Source organism: Aythya marila, assembly GCF_965140915.1.
Source record: "Aythya marila genome assembly, chromosome: 1".
Classification (NCBI taxonomy): domain Eukaryota; kingdom Metazoa; phylum Chordata; class Aves; order Anseriformes; family Anatidae; genus Aythya; species Aythya marila.
Window position 1 is genome coordinate 80,923,901 of NC_139042.1, and position 24,809 is coordinate 80,948,709.

Genomic DNA, 24,809 nt, shown 5'->3' on the forward strand with positions numbered 1-24,809 from the left:
ACTTCGACAGGCATCTGTTTTCCTCCTTTTTCTGTTTTTCCCATTTAAATATTAATACAGAAGACAAAAATGTATTTGGAGTGCTCTGACTTAGTTTCCTGAGAAATTCCAAAAGGTAATTAAGAGCTTAGAACAGACGATTGTCAGGGACTCCTAAAGAGCCTATGCCTGTCTGTCAGGTCTGCTTTAAGACTGCAGTGTTAATCTGGAGAAATCCTGTTATGAATGGAGTCCAAAAAGTTTATCATTACAGCTTTGCCATGCCTAGCACTGTGGTCAGATTTACTAAAGCAAAGCAGCTTAGAATTACCTGCATAAACTTGATTATCTCTTAAGTTCAGCTTATTCTTCTGGGGCTTTGTTTTGTTTTTCCCCAGTGTTGCCTTTTAGGATGACCCTGATGACACTGCACGTTCAAGAACAGAAGAATTTGATAATGAGTGTTGAAAAGCATAAATTGCTGGAGGATTAAAATCCTTTAATGATCAGCTTTGCTTTTTTTTTTTTTTTTTTCCTCTTAGGATGAAAACAATTGAACATTCTGCCTTGCAAATCTTACGAGAGAGGATTTTTGCTCACAGGTCTACGCTCACTGAGGCTTTTGAAAAGTATGACTGCGACAACACAGGTAACACCACCTCTTATGTGTGCATGGGGGCCTGCTGGCCTGAGGCTGGTTGGTGACACACTCTCACTCCTCCCAGCAGAAGATGTGAGTCGTGGATGCTTATCCTTAGAAAGCAACTTGGAGGGTGGGGTGGGAGGTTTAAGTATGAAGAAGGGAGGAATTGGAACACGTGAGCAAAGAAAGAAGCTTGCTAGGCAGAGAGTTTGGGCAGGGAAATCTGATTCCAGAAGCTCAAAAGTCATCACCTTCACTCGGGAGCATCTTCAGAAGATGTCAGCCAGGAAACTGGGGTCTCAGATGAAGGAGGACTGGTCTCCTGAGTCTGGGGGCTCTTTGAGTAGGGTGGCTAGGCCACCCACTAGTGGACGCACAGTCATGCATCAGCTGAAGAAAAGTCAGTAATAAATTGGTAGATGAACCTTTTATGTAGGAGCAAGGCATTGATGACTTCTGGCACAAATACAGCTTTTTCTCCTGATGGCTTCTCACCTGACAAGGTTGTCATCTGTGCCCCTAAAATGGCAATTGATAAGGCGTTGGTGCTGGTTCTCCGGCTGCTGAGCAACCGATCAACATATTCCTGCCTTGTTGACTTTTCAGCCATACATCTCTATAGATGCAACTCAGCTCAAATCTGAAGCGCTCTTCATAGAATAATTTGGTTTTCTCCAGAAGTTTTAAAGCACGCTGACCATCACAATAGAATCACAAAATTGTCACTGTTGGAAGGGACCTGTGGAAATATTTAGTCTGACCTTGCTGCTCACTGTTAAGAATATTTTTATTCCCCAGCATTAGGAGAAAATGTTCATGGTTTGTGACCTCTTAAACAAAGTCAGAAGGCATGCTGGTGTCTGATTTGTGCTGCATCATGTACCAAATGTAACCATGAACTGACCCCTTTGGCAGGCAACATTTCTGTCAGTGACTGGGCAGCAGCGATGGAGTCTGTCCTCTGCCTGGAACTGCCCTGGAGGACACTGCTGCCCCATTTAGCCAAGACAGATCCAGATGGAAAAGTTGACTACATGTCGTGTTTTCACAATATGGAAATAGCTCAATCTACAGAAGAGGTAAGGAGGAAAACGCCTCTTTGCAAATCTGGGAGGAAGAGCTTTTTGCAATTTGTGGCACAAGACAGTGGTTTGGCCAATCCGGTAGACATCTACATCTGAACTAGTTACCTAGCTTCCTTTTATGGTCATTGGAGGGAAACAAGTACTTCTAGGGCACGAATCATCATTCCCTGCTAAGGTAGATTCTTAAAATAGGTTGGATGAATCACACGCTAGAACTGCTTCCTACTTTCCGGTGACTCTCAAGGGCATTTAGATAAGGTAGCTGAGGAGATATGTGATGAATCCCACTCGGAGCAGCTTTGCAAATGTGCACAGAACCAATTCTGGCACCTGTAGGATGAAGTCACAGTTGGAGATGGGCTGGAGATGTTTGACCATCTATAGCTGAGGTCTCTGCTTCAGAGCCCAGTTGTTACTGGGCGACTGCTCAGCGGTTTGGTTCTTAGCTCTCACCACCATTTTTCTAACATTGAACATTTCATGTGAGTGCATGACACCCACCATTTTCCCTAGGTCATCAATATTTCCACAAATAATTACTGAAGGTAGGAGGTGTGAAAGGTTCCTTCACAGGACCCCCTCACCCAGAAGGGACAGGTTTTAGCTGATTCGGGGCAAGACAAAATATCATCTCTTGGAACTCAAGCATAAGGAATTTTTCCTAGTATTTGACAAGTTAAACTGGGAAAATAGATTTGTATAGTATGTATTCTGTTGGCTAAGCTTACTCAAACCCAAGGTCTGAATGCTTTCCTGTGTATGATTTCAACACCAGGTTCAGCCAGCTTTGGTTGAAACGCTGTGCAAATACAGAAAAGAGCTGGAGGTAATCTTTAACATCATGGATGAAGATCATTCAGGTAAGTGCCTGTAACTTCACAGCACCAGCCCTAGGAAGCCTCTACTACTTATCTTTCCCCACGGTTTCCTCCTTAAGGCTCCTATATATAGAGGTACCAGGGGTGATGTCATTTTTCCACTTTAGTGAAGACTAATTTCAGCAGTCAGGCTGTACCCATATAAGGGACAGCGCACAGAGCCTAATTCAAGAAAAAAAATCTCACATACTCAGTTTCCAGTACTGGTGTCACTTTTGGGGGCTTTTTCTCCCTTCTCCTCGCACTCTCGGTATTTACTGCTTTCTTAATTCCACTGTTGAAAGCGCTAGCTCCTTGCTTGCAGTAAAAATGTACTTCAACCAGGAAATCACAAAAAAATCACGCAAGCCCTGGTAGGCAGGTAACTGTCTTGCAATAAAGGAGTGTGCATGCATGTAGGAAGGGGAAACAGCACTGGAAGAAGCAATCTGCCATCTGTCTCCTTTAGGTTTGATTTCTTTTGATGAGTTCCGCAAGACCTGGAGAATCTTCAGTTCTCACCTGGGAATTGAGGCGTACGATGCCTCCATTGACAAGCTCGCCCAGAGCATCGACTACAACAAAGACGACTACATTGACTTCAGCGAATTTTTAGAGGCCTTTCATGTGGTTCACAAAGGAGACAAGAAGCCAACCTAATGAAGAGGCAGAACTTCTTGCGGGTTGTCGTGGAAGTTCACCTTCCTGTCATGAGTCACAAGCAGCCTGGGAACCCAATTTCCACACAGACAACCAATAATTAGTAACAAGCATTGTGGTCACTGTGATGATGTACACCTGCTAGTAATGAGACCAGAAGAGATGAAAAACCACCATATACAGTATTACTGCCTCACTGCCACATCAGTACCTTACAATTTATCCTCACTCTTGGTTTCACCTCCTCCACCTATCTTACCTGTGAATATTACCAAGGTAGCACCTACAACCTCACGGGAGGAGAAACTTTGGTATGTTTCTCTCAGCAGCCCTTAGAGACAGCTGAGAAATAGTATTAGTGACCACAAGGAACATATCTGTCACTCCCTGGGGATATAGCAGGAACAACAGAGGCTTTCTGTGGACTGACTATCCAGCCCAGGCGAGATTTAAAAAAAAAAAAAAAAAAAAAAAAAAAAGAAGGAAAACACACCAGATCATTAAAATAGGAAAATAGGTAGTTCTGCATTTAATCTTTCTCTTTGCATGATGCAATAAAGTTAAAACATTCCAGGTGACTATGTATCCTCTCTGAAGTTTACAGACCCAAATTAAAGGGTCTTATTTGAAAGGCGTTTACACTTGCAATAGATTTGTTCTTGCCACTGGTTACTTTTGCCTTACAGTTGTTGGGGTTGGGGGCCAAGAAACAGTCATAACCTGTCATTTTAATGCTGGCTAAATTCATAGCATGTTAATATAACATACAACAGATCCTAAAATAAAGCTGCAGCTTTCACAGTAATGTGTGTGCGGTGTCTTTACAGTAGTAGGCTACACATACCAGAGTAAAACACTTTTTTGCCTGTAGTTGAACTGTATTTCTTTAAAACCAGGAGATGCGTAAGAACACAAAAGTAAAAAAGTTTGATTCTACCGAACCTAAATAATCTTGCATACAGTTGAGCATGAATTCTCTATCAAGCAAACTGACAAATTCTACAATTGACTTTATGGAAAGCAGCAAGATGGCAGAGCCCAGTGTCCTGTGTCTCCCCTTGTATTCCCCTGCTGCAAGCCTGCGAGCCAATACTCCCATTCCTGCACCTCACTCCTGCACCTGACTCACTCACATGTTACACTCTGAAAGCAACACACCGATATAAAGCGCAGCCAGATCAGGAACTTTATAAAAAAGACATTACCTTAATTCATCCTTATTAAATACAATGTATGCAGAGTGCTTGCTGGGTAGTAAACAGTTCCAGCCTAACCAGTCTTTAAAATTTAATACTGAACCATGATTTAAGTAGGAAGTTTTTAATTTAGTAACAGTTTTGAAAATGCAAAGGAAAAAAAAAAAAAGCTATAGCACCCTTCCTAATAATTTATCATTACAGATACAATAGCAGTCCAAGCTTCATAGAGTGCCGTCATTCCTACATCTTATTTTTAGTCAATGAAATAGGAAATACGTTTCCAGAAGTATTTTGTACATTAACAGATGAGCAACTAAACATGCACATACTTATTTCTATTCCCTGGAGTGGGGGGGGAGGATTCTCTAAGAGAAAAACAAAAATTATAGTAAAATTTTAATGGTATTGGCAACGTTAAATGTGTATTTATAGAATGTGACAATACAGATCGGGAGGCCTCCTTTGGCACCCCTAAGACAGGACAAAACAAGGGCGTGTAACAAGGTGGGAGCTCAGACACATTGCTGAGACCCTGCAGCTTAGATGTGCCCCTCTCACAAGGTGTTCCTGAAGCCACTCCAGCATTAAGCTGAAGGATTGGGCTGAAGGACGCTTGCCTTGATGAGAAGGGACGCCAACAGCAAGGGCGCAGTGCAGCACTTGGCTTAGTGTACAGTGAGAAGAGGCTCCTGGGGAGGCAGCGCTGCGAGGGGCTGAGGCATCCAGCCAAGAGAGAAACCTGCCCCGCAGCTGCTGCGGGCAGACGGAGGACCAGGGCTGCTGCTTCTGTCCCCACGGCTGCAAAGTGCTCGTGACAGCAGCGCCGGACAGAGCGGAAAGACCAGGTCCCAGGTGGATCTGCTTTCCTGAAAGCCCTTGTTTGTGAAGTGTCCGTGTACCTTTGCCTTGAGAAATGAGTTTGCAGGGAGTTGAGGGTGGCCGCATCCTCCTCTTCTGGCTCCCCCCGGAGGCCAGACAGCAGAGCTGCTCCAATTAGCGGCAAAGCTGTCACTGAATTTTACCTGGGAGCACACCCTCACCTCCATCAGAGCTGGCTCAGTTTTATAGCAGCTTAATAACACAGAGGTGGATCCTCTGCAAAGTGTGTATGTGTGTGAGGGGGTCTGAACAAAAGCTTATTTGCTTAATGAGTTTTGCATTAATTGTGATTCCCCAGCTGTAATAATCCTTCTGTCCGAGTAGTAGCTCAGCAGAAAGTTGCAGCTGTGCCTGAGCTGGAAGTAAAATGAGTTTTCCCCTCCACTGACATTGTGCTTCAGCATCCCACTTCTCAGTACCAGTTATCTAAACTCTCTTCAAATCACCATATAAATACTTCACCAGTGCGTACACTCCACGTGGTAATTGATCACAGTGATAATAAATGTATTGGTAATTGAGGTCATACTATGAATTTTAAATCAAAGACACTTGTTTAAAAAAAAAAAAAGAGTTAAGAGGTGTTTGTTTTGCTCTGGGCTCTGAACCGTTGCTTTAGTGACTTAGTGTGCTCATGCTCTGCACTGTTACATCCATATGTTTAAACCAAAGGATTTATTTACTGAGAAACACACTAGGTGATCTCTCACAATGCATACAAAAATGGGGGAAAAGCACAATAAAAGAAAAAACAAACAAACAAACAAAAACAGGTACCATGCCAATAAAATGACTTCCACATCCAAGTGTGTGCTAGTTGTAGCTGAACCATACCTTGCCACTTATCCCTCCACAGGTCCACAGTGCCCATGGTGGTTAATGCAGTCCTTGCCTCTCAGAGCATCCAGCAAGCAGCTCCTGGGCTGCCAAATTCTCCTAAATCTGAATCACCTCCTGAGGCCTCCCACACTCATTGCTCTGCCTTGGCTCTCTTGAGCAAGTGCCCAGATGCTGCAGCAGCAGCAGCGCCTCCGTGGTAGCTGTGCCGCCTGAAGCCTGCCTTCCCTGGGACCACAGGTGCTGGCAACCAGCAACTGAGACAGGCTGATGTCCCTCCTTTCATCAAGGTATTTCAGGTAACTGCAAAAAAACACAGCAAATCGCAGCTGGTGCCTGGGGTGAAGCAGGGTTTTCCACTCCAGAAGCAGCCTACCTCTGTTTTCAGACGAAGTGGCCGCAGAGCCGTTTCCCTGCGTGACACACGCTTACTCTCTCTCCTTAAAGCAGCTCCAAGCAGCCACTGAAGCTTATTTTCAGTGGACAGCCTCATGGCACAGGCACAAACCTGGGAGCTGTCTGCAAGGAGACTACCAGGGAGCCCATCCCTAACCACGACTGACAAATGTGCCTTTAAAAAAAATAATAACAAAGGGAAAAAAAAAAAGAGGAAAAAAAAAAGAGAAAAACATCAAAGCTTTCCATAAACTCACCCTGCGCTGGAAGGGTGGCAATTATGCCATTCTCAACTCCGAGGCTATTTGCAAGGGAAAGGATCAGGAGACTTGGGAAGGGTGCTCGGGTGGCTGAGGTTTATCTTTCTCCGTTCAGAGAAAAGGATAACGGGCATAAAACAGTCTGTCACCTTGGAGAAGCTGGAGTCTTGAGATTTTCCTGCGAAGCCCTGGGGATGCCGGGAAGGAAGCCACTTTGTTCAGATTAAAGAGAGAGGCAGCTTCCTGAGCAAGGCCATCATCTCAAATTAGAGGATATTGTAAGACATTTGTCTCTGGGGCACTAGCCCTGTACTAACTAGGTGCAAACGAGATGAGAATCGGGGTAAACGTGTATCAAAAATACCACCTGGTTACCTCCAGTTATTCCTATTCCTCTAATTTACATTTCCCTGGATGTTTCACACTGCATTAGTGATTCACAACAACGACGTATGTTTACAGAGAGCAGGGGAAAAATTAATGAATTCCATCACTTCCCTTGTTTGGGAGACTTTAAGCCTGAGATAGAGCTCCCTCGTTTTATTATGCCTTTTGATCTCCACAGAGTAATCTGTTTTCCCCTTGGCAGAGCAGTTTAATTCTTGCTAATTTAATATGAATTACATCGATGCACTTCGGGCAGAATGAGCTTAATTATTTGTTATTTCTCACACCCTCCCTTAAAAGTAGGCCACGTTCCACCTACCTGTCCCCCGCAGGCAGGCATGCACACCCCATGATGTTTCGCACGAAGTGCTGAGGTAGTGTATGGCACACACACATGCAGCAACTAAACAAGAGGTTCGAGGCAGCGAAACGGGGAGGAAAAGCTTCCGAGCCTTTTCTCCCTCCTGAGACACTGCTTATTGCATCACACAGCCTGTGCTAGGCAGGAAATCCTGTAAATAAATAATTATGGCTTTTGTCAGGTATGTCATAGTCCCATAGGCCCCGCTTGGAGCGCTGTCGTAAAAAAAGTGGCAAATTCCTGTGGCTATGTCTTTCTCCAAGATACCACCAGTAGCTCCAAACGATTTCTGAAAAGACACACACAAAAAAAGAAGTAGGGAACGTTAGGCATTTATGCTTATGTATTGGGGAAAAAAAAAAAGGAAAGGCCTCATGATGATTTTACATTTGTGCTGAAGGCACAGCTCTGCTCCCTCATTAAAACCCTTACTGGGATTGTTACAGGATACACATAACTTAGTTGGATCAGCCTAAGTAAACAAGGAACATCTAGCTTCACAAATCTTGTCCTTTTTTTTTTAAATACTTAAATATTGATAATTCTAACGCTTCACACTCTGCTTTCACAATACTCTTCTATAATTAGGTAGAGCTAAAAGCAGCTAGCCTGGACGTGAACTTGTTCTCTGCCTTACTGTCTGGCATGTACACAGCGTTGTCTCCGAGCTGTTCTGTTTCTGGCAGCTGTATCTGCACAGCTTTTCCTGACTTTCTGCTGATGGAGGACTGAATGCTTCTCCTCAGAGTGGCTCGTGCAGTGCTTTGGTAAAGCGAAAGTTCTCGTCCATCTGCCCACTTATTTCAGAGCTTGTTAGCAGCTATGATTTTATCCCCACTAAATCTCCCACAATTCTTAAATTAGTTTTCCAAATATACTTCCAGAAGATACTGAGGTGATTTGGTTTTCCTTCGTAGGGGCATAAGGAAAAAATCGTATTCTCCACACACCAAAGAAGGAATAGAGGAGTAGATTTCAAACGTGAAGGCTGCCCCTTGGCCTCACTCACCAGTTCCTGCAGAAAGAGGTCGTTGGCCATGTGCACTATTCGGTCCACGTGGATGATTCCCCCGATGCTGTTCACCTCCACGTCAGACAGGAAGGTAAGGACGAGAATCGCTTCCACCAGGAGCTGCCGGTACTCGGGCTGGGGTACGTGGTTCAGCACCGACTCCACGTGCACGGCAAACTTGATTTCGCAGGGGGTCATCTGGCGAGTGAGAGTGGAAATGGAAATTAAAAACCCACAGATCCAAAAGACTAGCTCCCCACACATCCCCCAGGCACTTAAACACGCGCTCCTCTCCTCACGTGGGGGCAGCCCGACTGAGGTGAACAAGATGTTTTTATGGCTTTAGCACTGACAGGAACTTTTTGTGTCGCTAGGCCCTGGTCCTGCATGCAGTTATGCAACTTCCAGAGAACTGCTCCAGCCCTGCAACCCATCACACACACTGTACTTGCACACAGGACTGTGGATACTTCGCTTGCAAACTAATTCTCTGCTTCTAATGTGCCAGTCTCAGACATTTTGCCTTCCGAGTACCCTTCTGGCACTGCAGGTTAGTCGCAAAACCAAAATGACTGTGGAGATTTAAAAATAGCCACCTGCTTAGTGTGAATGCGCTTTCACACAAGCGAATACCTACATTGTTTGTAGAGCAGCCTAATTCTCGCTGGCAGAGCTGTATGGATGTCATGTGAAATGCTGACACCCTAGGAGGTTTGTGCTCATTTAGTTTGATTCCTTTAAACAGCAAAATTAGATACTGTCTAGGTCTGACAGGCTAAAAATATAAGCTTATTTATCTACACAATAGGAATAAATAAAGCTCTCCATTCTGCAAAAGAAGGTTTAAATTTGGCAGAAAATTCCAGCTCTTCTCTTCAGCTGTTACCACCAGAAAAGGAGGAAGCCAGAGACAAATTGGGTGCAACCTGACATGAAAAAAAGTCTCAGGCATGCAAGTATCTCTCTTCTGCTGAGAGATCTCTGTTTGCAAGAGCTGTTTGTTTCATATTTGTGAACTTAAAACTCGCCAGAGTGCCTAAGGGAAGAGTGGCAATCCAACTGAGGAAAAAAACTATAAAGAAAGGTTAAGGTTATGGATTTAAAGAGTGAAAGCTTTGGTGAGAAACCATCATCCTCAACTCGTGTTTACTCTTGAGGCTGTGATGCCAAAATACATTGGCTACAGTGGCAGCATTTAAAAAAAAATTAGGGTGAGGAACAAGCAATGTGTCTACTTTATTCCAACAAAGCTGAGCTTTTTCGTTACTCTGCCTGAATGACTGTAACCAGCCACCCCCTTTTCAGGCAGTGCTCTGTGGGTGCAGCACACTACTGCCATAGAATCACAGAATCACAGAATTTCTAGGTTGGAAGAGACCTCAAGGTCATCGAGTCCAACCTCTGACCTAACACTAACAGTCCCCACTAAACCATATCCCTAAGCTCTACATCTAAGCGTCTTTTGAAGACTTCCAGGGATGGTGACTCCACCACTTCCCGGGGCAGCCTGTTCCAGTGCCTCACAACCCTTTCAGTGAAGAAGTTCTTCCTAACATCTAGCCTAAAACTCCCCTGGCTCAACTTAAACCCATTCCCCCTCGTCCTGTCACCAGGCACGTGGGAGAACAGGCCAACCCCCACCTCGCTACAGCCTCCCTTGAGGTACCTAAAAAGAGCGATAAGGTCGCCCCTGAGCCTCCTCTTCTCCAGGCTGAACAAGCCCAGCTCCCTCAGCCGCTCCTCGTAGGACTTGTTCTCCAGGCCCCTCACCAGCTTCGTCGCCCTTCTCTGCACCCGCTCAAGCACCTCGATGTCCTTCTTGTAGCGAGGGGCCCAAAACTGAACACAGTACTCGAGGTGCGGCCTCACCAGAGCTGAGTAAAGCCATGAAGGCATGCAGACAGCGGGCGCAGCGAAGGGGCAAACCTACCTCAAAACCCACCCGCTCCCAGGCCTGGCTGGCAGAAAAACTCATCTGCACAGCCGCAGTGAAGCTGGCAGGGGTGCTGGAGGGAAGATCCAGACCTCAGCTCCCTCCTGGAGTAGCAGCCACTTCTGGTTTTTAAAAGGTCCTGCAGCATTGGCCCTGCTCTGCATCTTACACCGTGAAACCAAACGTTCAGTCATACGCCTAGAAAATCCTCAGCGTTTTACTGTACCTCTCTGGTGGTTGAAGAAGGAAGGACGTACCCATCAATGGACAAACCGTGACACTGAAACAAAAAATATTTCCGCAATGAACAGAAATCATAGTTCTTGCAAGTAAGTCTGACTGAATTCTGATCCAAGCCAGTATGTAAAAATTTTAAGCTAAAAAAACAAAAACACCAAAAAAACACCACCAAATCTACCACAAAAAAAGAAAAGAAAACCTGTTAAAAATGATTTCACCTTTACTCAAGAGGTTATTATGTAGCCTGCCAAATGTTAGAAATAACCTTACGTGACACCTGCATGGTGTTCTGTATTCCACTTCAGCTATTGAAGGGGAGGAAAGTACTTGGAGAGCCACTACAGGAAGGGGCAGACAAAGGACAAAGCCAAATCAATGAGAGCCTTCTGTGGAAAGGATGTAGAAATAAAAGATAATGCCAAAACACGACAACAAACCATGAAAATGAGAACCTGTATTTCTCATTTTCACTAAAACAACATTTAGTTAAGTGTTGGAAACCTAGGGCACTTCAACTCAAGCGTGTCAGCATGCTGTGGTGCTTGGAAATGGGCCACAAACACTGGCAGAGAGGTGGTGTTAGAAATACCAAGTGGTATAAAAGAAAAGGGTGACAGAACCTAAATGGTGAGAAGGCAGGCTACGGAATGACACATCTGGGTACCTGAGGTTATAAAAAATAAAAAATAAAGAAAAAGGGCACATCAAGAAGAGTGCTTTTGTGAACAGTTCATAGTGTAAGAAATATTTAAATAACTTTAAATAAGCATAATTAATTTTAATAGCCAGAAAACCATTAAATACTGCCAGCTACTACAGTAGGTCATGACAGAAGTGATGTTCGCTGTTGAACGTATGTTGAACATACTAAAAGATCCCATCAGCAAATCTACAGGCCATACATGACTCATCTTGGCTGATATCAGCTTCAGAATAACTGATTTTAGGACAACCAAGAGTGCTCTAAGCTGGTGATGCACATCTTTGCAACGGTGTAGGCTTGAACAGCTCAGTTTTGCAAGCTGCCAAATGCTGTCTGTCATCCAGCAAAGGAGAGCAGGTTCACCACTTCGAAGTAAAGGGAAATTCTTAATTCCCCTCTTTTCCTTCCCTGAGATCTGTTTCAGTACATTTCCACACCCCTGTTCTCCAAGGTGCTACCAAAACACAACAAACAAAAGCTATCAAGAATGGCATGCGGCTCAGAAGAGCCAGCAAGAGATCTCAAGACATTTTAGAAGAGTCTGTGAAGCTTCCAACCTCACTCCCTGCAGCCTTTTCCAGCTGGAGCACGCGAAGTGCACTGCGTTACAGTGCCCCTCCGTGGCAGTGACCACAACTTGCATAAGGCCAGGAGCAATGCAGAACAGTGGTGAAACAGAATTGTTCAGCCAAAATGCATCTCTGGTGTTTTCAGAGAAAAACACACTTTCAAACTAAGATGTGGAATTGCATTAATGGAGCCTTTATATGTTTGGGAGACACGTTCCTACTAACAACTCCAGTTTCCACTGGTCTTCCAGCTGAAGACCAAGTTTAACCAGCAACACAACACCCCTAAACCATCACCTTCCCATGTTCCCATACATATTTTTTTGCTTCCTGCCTTCCATAGCTGTCAGCCTACCTTCTGAAGGATCTTCCACACTTTCTCATAGAAGCCAACAGGAACTCTGTTAATGGCACCATCGAGCCTCCTCCTGCGCAGCCACTGCCCTTTGCGGTCCCCCCAGCTGATGTCTCTGTCCGAGCCCGTCGGAGAAGTGCTGGTGGGAGACGGCGGGGTGCTGCCCCTCTGTCAGAAACATTAAGGCTTTTGTTAGTTTCCCTCTACCACCACAAGTGCTTCTGCTTGTGAACACGTTGTTCTGTTACAATGCTAGCTGAGGACCAGGAAAGAAAACCACAGGCCAGGACCTCACACGAGGTGATGGAGCAGGACTGATCCCTCTCTACCTTCCACAACAAGCTTCACTTCTCCAGCACTTCAGTCGTTTCTCAACGAAATAAGCAAGCAGTTCAGCAAGGGATAAATCAGTAAACTTCACTGCTTGTTTCAAGACAAGGCATGACTGCTCTGACAAGTACCAGTTGGAGGGCAGGGCGGTGTCACTGCTCCACCAGATGGTGGCATTTACTGGCTGGTCTGATTTGGACTTCAGGCTCAGGGATGTGAGGTCCTCCATGCAAATAGGTCCATTAATGTATGTTGATTACAAACTGACTTTGTGTGGTCATTTAATTACCATGCCCACCTCTCTGTAAGTAGCCACCTTGTTCCCTTCACTGTCACTGTTGTTCTATTTTGCTCTACCAGACTTGGAGAATACATTAGGCAGCAAATCTTCTTCCAAGTTGTGGCACTATCAGCACATTCTCACTGTCACACCCATTACTTTCAGCCCAAAGAGGACTTCACTGACAGCCCGTTCTCAAACCCCATCCTCTCTTAAGTAAGGAACTGCCTAAACAAAGTACTGGGGAAAGTGGGAAATAAGACCAAAAAGTACAAGTTTGCAAAGGAGAAGCTCAGTGACCCCGCACAGCCAAGCTCTGCAAAAAGAAAATGAAAACAAAGTCTATTCTTTCTCCTGTTGGTGTCAGTGACAGATGGATGGTGTTCCCTTGATGGTCTGATGCACCCTATTCCTTTACTTCATGCTGACTCAGATAGTCAGAATTTCCTCCACGCTGTTTAGCAGAGCGAGGGGATGCAGGAGGGTCAGTGCCAAAGCAGAGAAACCAATCTGCACGCAGTAATTACTCTGGCTACTCAGGTGGTTCAGACAGGCAAGTTCTCATTGAACACTCTCATGCATGTGAGTCAAACAGGCTTCAGTTCTACACTGGGATGTGGGACAAGGGAGGCAGCAGCAATCTGGCAGTTGTCAGGCCCGGCCATGGGGCCAGGGGAACGTGCACCTGGGGGTGCTCTGTAATGGTGTATTTAGGGCACCTGAGTGGTGTGCCAGTGACAGCAAGTCTCCAGGCGCAGAGATCCTCTCATCACAGCTGCCAGTTCAAGGTGCAGGCGTAGCTGCAAGCCTTCTGTCTCCTGATGACAGATTTGGAGCCTCAGACTTTAAACTGCTGAGGTTTCTGCTGGTAAAATATTTAAACAATTATCTCTTTTCTTAACAGCGAGAGCTGAAGAAGGGCTACAATTCTCTGCCTCGAAAGAACATGACAGCCTGTAGGCCTGTAAAACCCCTGCCTCAGCAATCTGGTTTCATTACTGGCCAGAGACTGCCAGCAAAAATGGTACATTACTGTTAAATACTGATGACACCTGTAATATAATCAAGTAACTAAATCTGCAACAGTGCTTTATCTGCTACGACTACTTAACCTTCAGAAGAACTAAGTGGATCTAAATGAGACTATTAACAGATTACTGATGAGAATGGGCTCCCAGTGAAGATGAGCTAAATGAAGAGGTAGGGTTTTACACCAAGCTTTCACACAGAAGCAGCTGCAGGTGTTCAAAGCCAAGGTTCCTGCACACGCATACACACAGAGCTGCAGGTGGTGTTTTACCGTGGAAGCGAACATGCTGCTTGACATGGAGTGGCTCTCATGAAAGAACTACAAAACAAAAACAGACACCAGCAGGTCAGACAGACAGCCACGACACAACAGGACGCAAACAAGGTTAAGTAACCCATCTGTGCAAAGACGAGGAGCATGGAATAAGCTCAGGTACTCAGGGGAAAACCATGACAGGCTCTGGCCTCCTGCAGCGCCGCACCTCAGCTGACTTTGGGACAGCCACGTCCGATGGCCAGGGTCACCACGGCATGGCAAACACAAACCACCACAGCTAAGGAGCATGCTGATGTTTTTCTGCAATTCAGGGTCAGAAAACAAAACACAAAACAAAAGAACCCAAGCTTCCCACTGCCATTCTCCACTTGTTATGTCAGCTTCTCTTTGCAGCGTGAGGCCATCGTGCTGCAGAAAGCCTGCAGGATGCCAGCGGGGTCAGCAGTGCTGAGCAATGAGCTGCAAAGCAGAGCTTTCACAGGAACATGGATGCACCCCTTTCCACACTGAGCACTTTCCTGTAGCTGTCCCCTCCCAAGCCATGCCCTTTAATTAGTGTTAATGGTTCAGACCTAGGCAAAGTCTTGGTTTTCAGACTCCAGAGACATCTGCAGTAAACAAGAACAAGCTGCAGCTGCTCAGCACACAAGCTCTGGTGTAAAGCAATGTTGGTGTAAGTATTAGAAGTGCCCTTCCTGACACAAAGCTGATTGTCCTCACCCCCAACACAGCATGACCTAAAATTGGTATTTGGCAAATGATGTAGAGAGTGCAGTAAGATCAGGCAGGAAGCACCATGAATGGATGGGGGGGGGGAATAAAAAAGTAAGAACAGCCAACTCCCCTCATCTGTGCAAAAAACGTTTCCATCTAATGCAAAAACAGTGCAAGGAAATACCTTTTCAACCTTAACAAACTGCACAGGGATTCAGCTCAGGCCCGCCTGTGTATTTAAAATAAAATAATGCTGCCGCCTAGTGCCCAGTGCCCCTTCCTTCTGGGAAAGGCTCTGAAGTCAGGCATCCACGGTCGGCTGTAAGACCAAAAAGCCATGCTCAAATTGAGTTACTAAGGCCACTTCGGAGCCTGCACTAAGCACCCAGCAGTGTTTTCAGACACAGCTGTACCAATGGAGTGGACAAGGCAACAGTAACATTGAGGCACCAGCACGGCTCAAACACGGCGACCAGATCTCATGAGACACAAACCACACGTTTTGCAGGCACCCTCGCTTCCCTGATTGACTGTATAACAAAGAGAATTATTAACTTACCCTTATGTCAGCATCAAATGCCTTATGTCAAGCTCATACAGAAATTCCACTCCTCTCCAGTAGCTTAACAAGCAAACTTGTTTCATACAATCAAGGTGAACACAACATAGAGACAGCCTCAGAGTAAATGCAAGACTTGCTTATCAAGCTCTCAGCAGAGAGGGTGGTTTTGAAATGTTTCTAATATAAAATACTTCATTCTCATATATGCCTTTTATCTGATCATGACTTTGCCTTAGCTAAAAAATGATAAAAATGCTGTTTTGAAGTTAATGCTACGAATGCATTAGAGTTTGCTCAAGTTCTTCTGTATCCATCATGTGAAAAAGAACAAAAAAGGAACTACAGTTTGGGAGGAAACGTCCCCTTCATGCTTTCTATCAGCTTTAAACCAAAGGATGTTTGGGAACTTCTGTGATTTACCATTAACTTAATCAGCACTAAAAACAGTCTCCCAAAATGCATACACAAAAATCTGACCTAGCACAGCTCCAGAGCAGCTGCATTTTCTGATGAGCATTGACGGAAAACCCTCACCTGCTTCATCTCGCTCTTTAGTTTAGTAATACCACTTCTTCCTGTTTTGGTTGCTCCAGAATGGCCCATCTCATGAATAGAAATTGCAGGGCTAGATGAAGAGGAATCCATAGGTCGCACTAGAAGAGGCAAATGGACATTTTAAAAATCATATAGGTAGGAAAACATACGAAATTGTATCTAGAAGTGGCAGATAAAAGCATGTCCTTTCAAATGCACACAATGCTCTTTTTGACAGCATCCTTTCAAATCACATCAATAGTTCAAGCCTGATTGCATCAAGCCAGGGTGTAGATCCACAGCTGGATATTGGGGCCTGATCTTCCAAGACACTGAACAATCACAGCATCAAATGACACTGGAGTTGCAATGAGTCTGTGAGGGCTTAAGAACAGACCCGGGAACCAGCAGAAGGGCCAGCTGGGAATTCAGGGCATCAGACACACTCCTTGAAGGCAGGCTGGATATGCCCTTTATGGTCTTCACTCAAAATTTCTTCATTTTAAAAGTTTGCCTGATACAATCTTGATGCAAGCGCAGGATAACTTCCATCATGTGTGTGTTTTGTTTTTTTTTATCCCTCATCAGCTAACATACACAAGTATGTTTAATACATTACCAGTACTTCTGTTTTACATGCACTGAGAGTATAACCTTGCTTGTACGATGAACTAACTCTATATTTACAGTACTCACTTAACATACGGACAACTTACAGCTTCTTTCCACACCAAACTCTTTTCCACTGAGAATATGATGTAGGAGATTTTTCATATCAAAGGGGCTTAGATTCATCAAACTCTCTGAAGCTTCTTCACCTAGTTTAAAAACAACCATCAACAAACATTACTATAAGCTGGTTTACAAATCATTTTCCTAACTGAACTGCTGGCTGAATGGGGTCCCCACCACATTTATTTTTGTAGCTAATGCGTCCTTTAAGAAGAAAATTAATATGTTGTCATTTCAAAGAAAATAAATTTCAAGACTAAACAACAAACACTGCATGGAGATGACTCTATTTGCATTACTGAACAGCCTGTGCAGGTTGTGTGAAATCTCACTGAAGCTTATGATGAGAAAGCAGTTACTCCTTCACAGAGCAAGATTGCTTGAAAAATCACTACAGCCATCTCCCCAAAGCAGATCACATAGATCTAAATTACAGAGCTAGAGTTGTTCCATAAAGAACAGCATGCAAATGGAAGGCTTGTGTTTTATTTGATTAAAGGATCGTGCTTGGAAGTGAGAGAGAAAAAGCACATACATACACATGAGCGCACATGTGCACACAGACAAGTCTCTCACAGGGGAGCACGGAAAAGGCAGCAATGAAGCTGAGAGCAATGTACAAAGAAATAACTAAAGGAGCACTGGAAAAAGAGGCATTGAACAGTGAAATGCAGCAGCTTCTGGTACTCAGCTTCAGCTTTGGGGGAAATAGGGTTTTCTGTGTACTCCTCATACAGAAACAGGGTTATCCCAGAAAATGTCTTAGCTACATGTATTAACTTCTCTTAAGAGACAAACCTGCCACTTCCTCAAAGGCAGGTATCCACCTGATTTTCATAGAAACATAGAATCATTTAGGTTGGAAAAGACCTCTAAGATCATCTGGTCCAACCTGTTGTCAAAGGGAGCAGCAGTGTCCAAAGTGGGCACCCTTTAAAATATGACTCATGAAGTTCTCCCCTTTGAGGTGTACGAGTACATTAGAAACAGTGATGAGCTAAGCCAGAAAAATATGGTCCAGATCATGCCCCTAAACGTCAGCATTTGAGACTATATATTCATCACATTAACTTGATCACTTCCGATGATGGTTTCTTCTTGCCTTTTGACCCCTTTAAACTCCCCTGATGTGGAAAAATCTTCAATGTTTTTTTTCAGATATCACATTAGTTGTTCTTTGTTCAGAAGATAACCAGGATCCTAATCCTCGTTGAAATTAATAGCATTGGATCCCTAAATACACATGCATACAATTTGATGATCAGCACCTCAAACACTTACTGGAAGTCAGAGGGCTTAAGTACTTACTATCTACTCCATATTGACAACGTAGGGGGAAAGGAAAGGCAGGAATCTTTAATTAAGTCAAAAAGGGAAGTTATTTTCAAAGTTATTAATTGTATATGTTGAATGAAGAATTTAACACATAAGTGAAAAAATGACTAAGGTGAAGCAGAAATAATGCCACAAGTATCTCCTATGACAAAATTGCACTTACCTGAGCATTTCAGACTCCGAGCCAGCTCAGTGGCCATCACCTGAATTATCAGACCAATGCGGAGCCTGAGCATCTCCATGAAAAGACTAGGCTGTGACCGAACGTACATTGCCAAGTACATAATTATTTCCTGTAAGGACAAATCCATAAAGGCAGCTATTCAAAGTGGGTCCTCTTACCTTCCCCAGTCACAGCAGAACACTGGCATCGCACTGGGCACAGCTTAAAGAACTTTTTTTTCCCCATGCTACTTACCTGTGTCAGGACAGCAATACTGATGTCTTGGCCACTGGCTTCATAAATAAGATCTGTGAGCTCCTCAGGTGGCAGGGGGCTGCAAGAAGGCAAACCACAGTTAGCAGTCAACTCAGGCTCCTGCTGTTGACTTCGTGAACGTGCTCTGGAAGCAAGTCACCCAGAAACATCTTTGCACTACAGGCTTTTCTGTCTTGGTGGCTGCAATCCTTTCTGAAGTTGAAAAGTAACTTTTAAAACAAGATGACAGCAGCAGAATGGTACCAGCAAGATGCAGAAGGGCAGGCTGCTTCTACTGAGACTGAGCTCCAACTTACGTGGTAATGATTTTCTCGCGGGGTTCCGGTGGCAGGCCCACAGTAAGCTGCTTGTGGTGTGACAGGAGGTCTGTGCACGCCTATCATGATGTGACAGGAAACAAGAGACCTTTGTCTGAGTCATGCAAAAGTGATACAGCTTTTAATTCCAGAAAATGAATTGTTTCTTTTGCAATTTTAAGCGCATTTCTATTAACTACCAGATGTGCAGATCCAGCAGAATGCTGTTAACCACTTGCTGAAAGCCTGCTTGCTCACACTGAAATCAGCAGCATAAAGATTATGGACTCCAGTGGGGCTGGAAGATCAGTAAAGGACTTCACCAGAAGATAAACATTTGATTTTTAAGATCCAAAAAATACATTAATGGAAAGCTTGGCAGTATTAGCTATATATATAGCTATATATAATATATAATATATATATATATTAGCTATATATAGATATATCTTGTATACTAGTATCTCTCTTTAAAACAATATAAATTAAAACAAAAAATTACATCACATTTCCAAATTATGCACCCTGAAATAGGTGCTTCCTCTAGTACCAGTGTTTTACTCTTTTATATGTACTTCCTACAAAAGTAGGTTTTTAATTTTTAGCATCCTGAAACAAACACCTCACTGACCTGTGTTCCTCTGATTTCCTTAAGTCTGTTTTCCTTCCCTCACCGTGGAACAAAACCACTATTACAAATCACCTCTACTCTCATCCTCCCCAGTTCTTCACCAACATCTTTGAAAATTATCATACATAGTTTTCTGTGAGCATGTCTGTACTGCTCATCCATAATGTCTTGAGGATAGAAAAGGTACCTAATGAAGTACCATGCAGGGTGACTATCACGAATTGCTCCCTGGTATAGGTACGGCTATCAAAGCTTTGAAAACGGGCAGGAATTAGAGAAAGAGTTAATTGGAAATAACAGCGTTACATACAAATTGCTGTACTTAAAACAGCAGAGAGGAAATGTTTTTGTAATGGTCAAAATGAAATCTGTGCCCTTAAAATGGATCTTCCTTGCTAATCTTAAGTATTCCCAAATATCCTAATGCCTCTGTACACCTGCAGCCACTCGCACTACAGACTGCCTGCCCAACGGGACAGGAATTGCCAGATCATGTTTTTGCATAATCTCTAGCACCATAACACACTGGTGCTCCAAAAGTGTTTATGCTACGACAACAGCAACAAGTGATTGCCAGCGACCACTACAACTTTCAAAGCACGTAGTTAAGCTTCTCAGATAACAAGAGATTAAACGAAGCCTTCACAATCTTTTGCAGTTGGACAACCTCAATCCATTCCAACACTAGCACAGTTCTCAGTATGGATGAAAGGTAAAGATGCTGCAGTAAGATTTTAGATCAGAAAAACAACCAACTTTTACTGAAAAATACTGCACTAGGTAAGTTGTAAAGACCAGAAGAAGGCAAGCACAAGCCTCACAGGCACTTGTGCCTCACATTGGTAGCCTTATCTCCCTTTCCAGGCAGGAAACTGAACCAGCACTGTTTATATTTCATACCTCTGCCAGGACTTCCACTCTCTTTTTAAGTATACCAGAAATATAACGGATTAATCCCCACTCCTGGTTGAGGCCTGCCTTTCTGTAGAGCTCGTTGAGCAGGCAATGAACAGTGACCCCATATTGTCCGTTCAGCTCCGTATCCCAGTCAGGGCCTCTGCCAGAAAACAGAAGGTAATTTTCATTAGACCAAACAGATTTCTAAGGGCTCTCCTATGAAGGACAGAGAGAGGAAACAGGAAACTCACAATACTACATCGCTTCATCTTACCACACAACAAGCAGCCTGCTTTTGATTGAATTGCTCATTTTGGTGACAGATTTAAGTACACGGGACATGGGGGCCCTTCACCAGAGATCAGGAGACCTTTTGTGACAGCAACTCTCATATTAGCTAGAACACTTAGCCATAAGACCATGACTTCAAAGCAACCACCCAAGGGATTTCCCATCAGACTTCAAACTGAGCATGCATGCAGGTAGTTTGCTAAGGGAACGCTCCATAGGTTGTTCTTCAAGAGCAAAATTCATCACTTTCTCCAGTACTGCTGAAGACTGCACCCATTTTTTCACACGCTTCAGGGACCTCTGAGTTTTTGTGCCCTGCCTCTTTCTTATCTACTAATTAGATTTCCACACTGATAAATCAAAGGAGATTTCTGGTCCTCTCCTGGTTTTGAAATTCACTGCATTATGGAAAAAAAGGCACTTCTTGTTGACAATGTTTTGAAGCACCAGAGTGACCTTTCAGCTCCTGTTAGAGGGACAGAGTTCACCAGAGCCCAAGAGAGATATCAGTGTTTAAACAAATCTAGAACAGGAAATTAAATGTCTTTTACGTAGTTAAACAAAAAAACAAAAAAAAAAAACAAAACAAAAAGGTAATTTTTCAGGATCTCCTTTAATCTTGAAGAGAGGCTGCTAAACATTTTGCTTAGGAAAACAAGATCAAAGAGGCCCTCACAGGAGAAAGACTAAAATAAACGAAAACGCAATCTCCGTAACACTACGGAAGACCATCTGTGATCAATAAATGCATGTCTTTGCACCCTTTAGCTATTTTTCTGCCAGATTCTAGCTGTATTCTCCTGCACAGAGAAAAGAAAAATCCCAGTAAGAATATGACTCTGTTGGTCTGTATTTGCATTTTGTTCTCATCAAACCTATTTAATGAGCAGCTGTTTACTAACCCCAGTAGCTTGGGTTAAACTGTTCCCAGAAACACTTTGAAGAGCACTGAGTTTTAGCCAATGATGTACTTAAGCATGCAAGGATTAGAGGAAAAAATAGCGACTACTCATTAAAGCTGCATCTGTGCTTTAGTTAGAGAATGACAAGATTAAATATCCCTCCACTTCCCTCCTTGTGTATAAAAACCACACCAAATCTTTGAGAACTTAATTAAGTGCCACAAATACAGCAAGGGGGGTTCTTATTCATGTAAAGGATTTATACATTTCACTCGAGTGCTTGAGAGCCTGTATGTATGCACAATTGTGTGCCAATCAGCCTTGAAATTTGCACAAGCATTTTTTTTATTTATGCAAATTATTTATGTAGTCAAGATAACTGAAAATATTCCCTTTTAAGCAAGAAGTATTTTAACCTGTCCCCTCCAAACACTACCCTGAACACTGGCAAGCTCTTGCACAAGAACAATCAAATACTGGGGCCTTGGCCAACCTGATCTAGTGGGTGGTATCTCTGTCCATGGCAGGGGGGTTGGAACTTAAAGAAATCTTTAAGAGATCTCTTATAGAATGGCTTGGGTTAGAATTCTATGAAATAGCTGCAACCAAACTTAAAGAAGCTGAAGTTTATATTTGGATAACTCACTTGACTATATGCAAGATGTATAAGATATCTGCTTGATCATGAAGCGTTGGGCATTCGTTCAGATGCTCAACAAGTTTCCTGCAATCCAAATCACCGTGAGCATCTTTAGGTAGGTTCAAAACACTTTCAGAGTCCTAATAACAAAGAGGGTTGAATATCGAGTAAGTATTGAAAAAAAAGAGGAGATCAAATTCAAACTGTAGTTTTCCATTATAGAACACAACAAACATGCAACATAACTCTGCACTTGGACTATAGACATATCATGTAGTTCCTGTCACATTACTTCACGCATGAAAAGGAGGCTGATCCCCAGAAACACAACACTCAGAATGGAACTTTTGTCTCTAGTTTTGGTTGACTTAACAAGAGAAGTTATTTTTGGACAAAACAAACAAATACTTCATAAAATAAAGAAACAAAATTATTTGCATGCTTTTCCTGTCTTGTCATACACTGCTGCTTGCAAAGACACAGAAGCAGAATGGTACTACTTTTATTTTTGGTTGAAATCATTTAAAGTTCTGTCTCTAATCAGTATATACGCGGTGCTTTAGGAATGTAGATGTTGCCATCATAAGTTTTCCAAGCTTTTGAAGCTAGCATGTTAACTAGTCAGATGATGCAATACAGCAGTGAGTTCTCAGATGAAGAGAAGTTTCATTTAACAAGCTATCAGCAGTATGTATGGTCCTAAAATACCATTTCCACAGGCACAGCCTCTAGAGCAGAATCCTTCAGCAGGCTGGATACAACCTCACGTAACTGCTTCCAGCAGCTGCTCACATACTAGGAGAGAACAAACGCCCAGCACAAACCCATCCTTCATGGCTTCCAGTGGTATTTAACTGGTGCCTTAGGACATCAGGGGTTGGAATTAGATGATCTTTAAGGTCCCTTCCAACCCAAACCATCCTATGATTTTACAATCTATCCTTTCACATACTATCCTCCTGAACAGAAATATAAGTGCCATTTCTTGAAGAATACTTCTAAAGGCTATGAATATCCTACTTTTCCCTTTGCGAGTTCAACTAGGACCAAAGATGATGATATAAGCCTTGGCCCTTAAAAACAAGCACCTATTATATTATTTTGTTTTGCATGCACTACTAAAAAATTCCATGTGATAACGTCTATTTAACAAAAACCAAAAACAATCACACAAAAAACTTCCCGCAAAAACACCACCACCACAAAACAAACAAACCAACAAACTGATGGAGTTAGCTTTCCATCGCCCCAGACAGAATGGGTTGGTTATCAAGGTAACAAAAATGACAACCAGCATATAACTTGGCTAGTAATGACAGAGAAGGTCACAGTATTAAGTGTTAAAAACAGAAACAGCATAAAAAATCCCACAGTTTACCTTTCTGTCAAAGGAAAGGGGAGTATCAACAAGATTCAGAGACTTCCGGTGCGTGTTCAGAACTTTAGTCGGAAGAGACATGGAAACAGCTGGAAAGAAAAGCCAGTGACAACAACAACAACTAAAAATCACCCATTTCAGTAACACGAAAAGTAAAAACACCTACGTAAAACAATTGTAGCAGGTAAAAGCAACAGAGACAAAAAAGCTTGAAGATTTATTAATATACACTAAAGTTGAGGGAAGCCTTGTCTTAACCCTGGTTAGGGTAAGGCTTCCCTTAACCAGGACACTGGACACTACATACCTACATGTAAAACACTGTGTGCTGGAGTCCACTTACAAATTCAGTCAAGGAATTATTTGGGTGAGAGTCCTCTCATCAGTCTAACAGTAATGTAACATTATTAGGAATACTGTTTTCCCTCTCTACACTGTATGTTCTTAGAAATTTAGAGAGTACTTTTGTTTTCTGCCATTTCAATGAAACATTTCGTTTCACCACAGCTTCACTAAAATAAGAACATGCATTTTGTCTGCCTTGGTACAATGACAAAAAAAAAAGTAAATAAGAGAATTCACTGACTCAGGTTCTAAAATTCTATCCAATTAACTCGTTTTCAGAACATTAAATTTGATTCACTGCAAGTTATTTATCCACACGCTGTGACATGGGATACTGTGGGAACACTACAGAGCAACAACTTGAGACTCGTTTTTATTTCTTGATAACTACAACACACCCGAGTCACTAGCTTTTTTCAAATAGCAGAGTTTGGAAATACTTGCATTTTACCCCTTTTAGCACCTAAAAACAATAGTAGGGAGAAATACCTGGAATCTCCAAACCCTTTGCCTTGGCCATTATTGACAGTATCTCTTGTGTGGAATGGTTTGCACTGAACCTGGGTGGTTGATTAGCAGTCTTGGAAGTTGGAGGTAGGTATGACTTCAGTGCTGTACTCTGCAGGATATCATTTATATACTGATCCAGCTCATCCTGGCTTTCTAGTGAGAAATACATAAAAGAAAAGGAGCATTAAATATAAGAAAACATATAAATTATCAGCGCTTTCTTTTTCATTACACACCATTCTATTCTTGTTTATACAGAAAGGCATGCAGAAATGTAGGAATATCATAAGCAAAAGACTTTTAAGCTAAAAAAAAAAATGGAAAGAAAATAA

General features: G+C 43.0%; 2 protein-coding genes across 5 annotated transcripts in view; one reads left to right on the top strand and one right to left on the bottom strand.

Annotated features, from left to right (window-relative positions):
* PPEF1 (protein phosphatase with EF-hand domain 1) overlaps nucleotides 1-3,232 on the top strand; it is a 35,091-nt gene extending 31,859 nt beyond the window's left edge. Inside the window, exons 14-17 of the mRNA XM_082776935.1 lie at nucleotides 522-628; nucleotides 1,538-1,701; nucleotides 2,483-2,567; nucleotides 3,034-3,232. Coding sequence (XP_082633061.1) covers nucleotides 522-628; nucleotides 1,538-1,701; nucleotides 2,483-2,567; nucleotides 3,034-3,224 — 547 coding nt within the window. The 3' untranslated portion in view covers nucleotides 3,225-3,232. The remainder of the gene's footprint in view (nucleotides 1-521; nucleotides 629-1,537; nucleotides 1,702-2,482; nucleotides 2,568-3,033) is intronic.
* Nucleotides 3,233-4,638: 1,406 nt separating this feature from the next.
* PHKA2 (phosphorylase kinase regulatory subunit alpha 2) overlaps nucleotides 4,639-24,809 on the bottom strand; it is a 43,180-nt gene continuing 23,009 nt past the window's right edge. Inside the window, exons 19-33 of one of the 4 annotated variants that reach the window (XR_014318902.1) lie at nucleotides 24,457-24,630; nucleotides 23,623-23,711; nucleotides 22,251-22,384; nucleotides 20,415-20,571; nucleotides 18,884-18,963; nucleotides 18,567-18,645; nucleotides 18,312-18,441; nucleotides 16,798-16,899; nucleotides 16,082-16,200; nucleotides 14,266-14,313; nucleotides 12,356-12,523; nucleotides 10,715-10,768; nucleotides 8,553-8,753; nucleotides 7,502-7,832; nucleotides 4,640-6,983 (exon numbers count right to left, since the gene is read on the bottom strand). Coding sequence is in view for 2 of the 4 variants with exons in the window: in XM_082776905.1 (XP_082633031.1) it covers nucleotides 7,659-7,832; nucleotides 8,553-8,753; nucleotides 10,715-10,768; nucleotides 12,356-12,523; nucleotides 14,266-14,313; nucleotides 16,082-16,200; nucleotides 16,798-16,899; nucleotides 18,312-18,441; nucleotides 18,567-18,645; nucleotides 18,884-18,963; nucleotides 20,415-20,571; nucleotides 22,251-22,384; nucleotides 23,623-23,711; nucleotides 24,457-24,630 (1,709 nt within the window). In the remaining 2 variants the exon portion in view is untranslated. Of the gene's footprint in view, nucleotides 7,833-8,552; nucleotides 8,754-10,714; nucleotides 10,769-12,355; nucleotides 12,524-14,265; nucleotides 14,314-16,081; nucleotides 16,201-16,797; nucleotides 16,900-18,311; nucleotides 18,442-18,566; nucleotides 18,646-18,883; nucleotides 18,964-20,414; nucleotides 20,572-22,250; nucleotides 22,385-23,622; nucleotides 23,712-24,456; nucleotides 24,631-24,809 lie in introns of all 4 variants that reach the window. The other 3 variants (XR_014318903.1, XM_082776905.1, XM_082776906.1) reach the window with 3 other exon arrangements.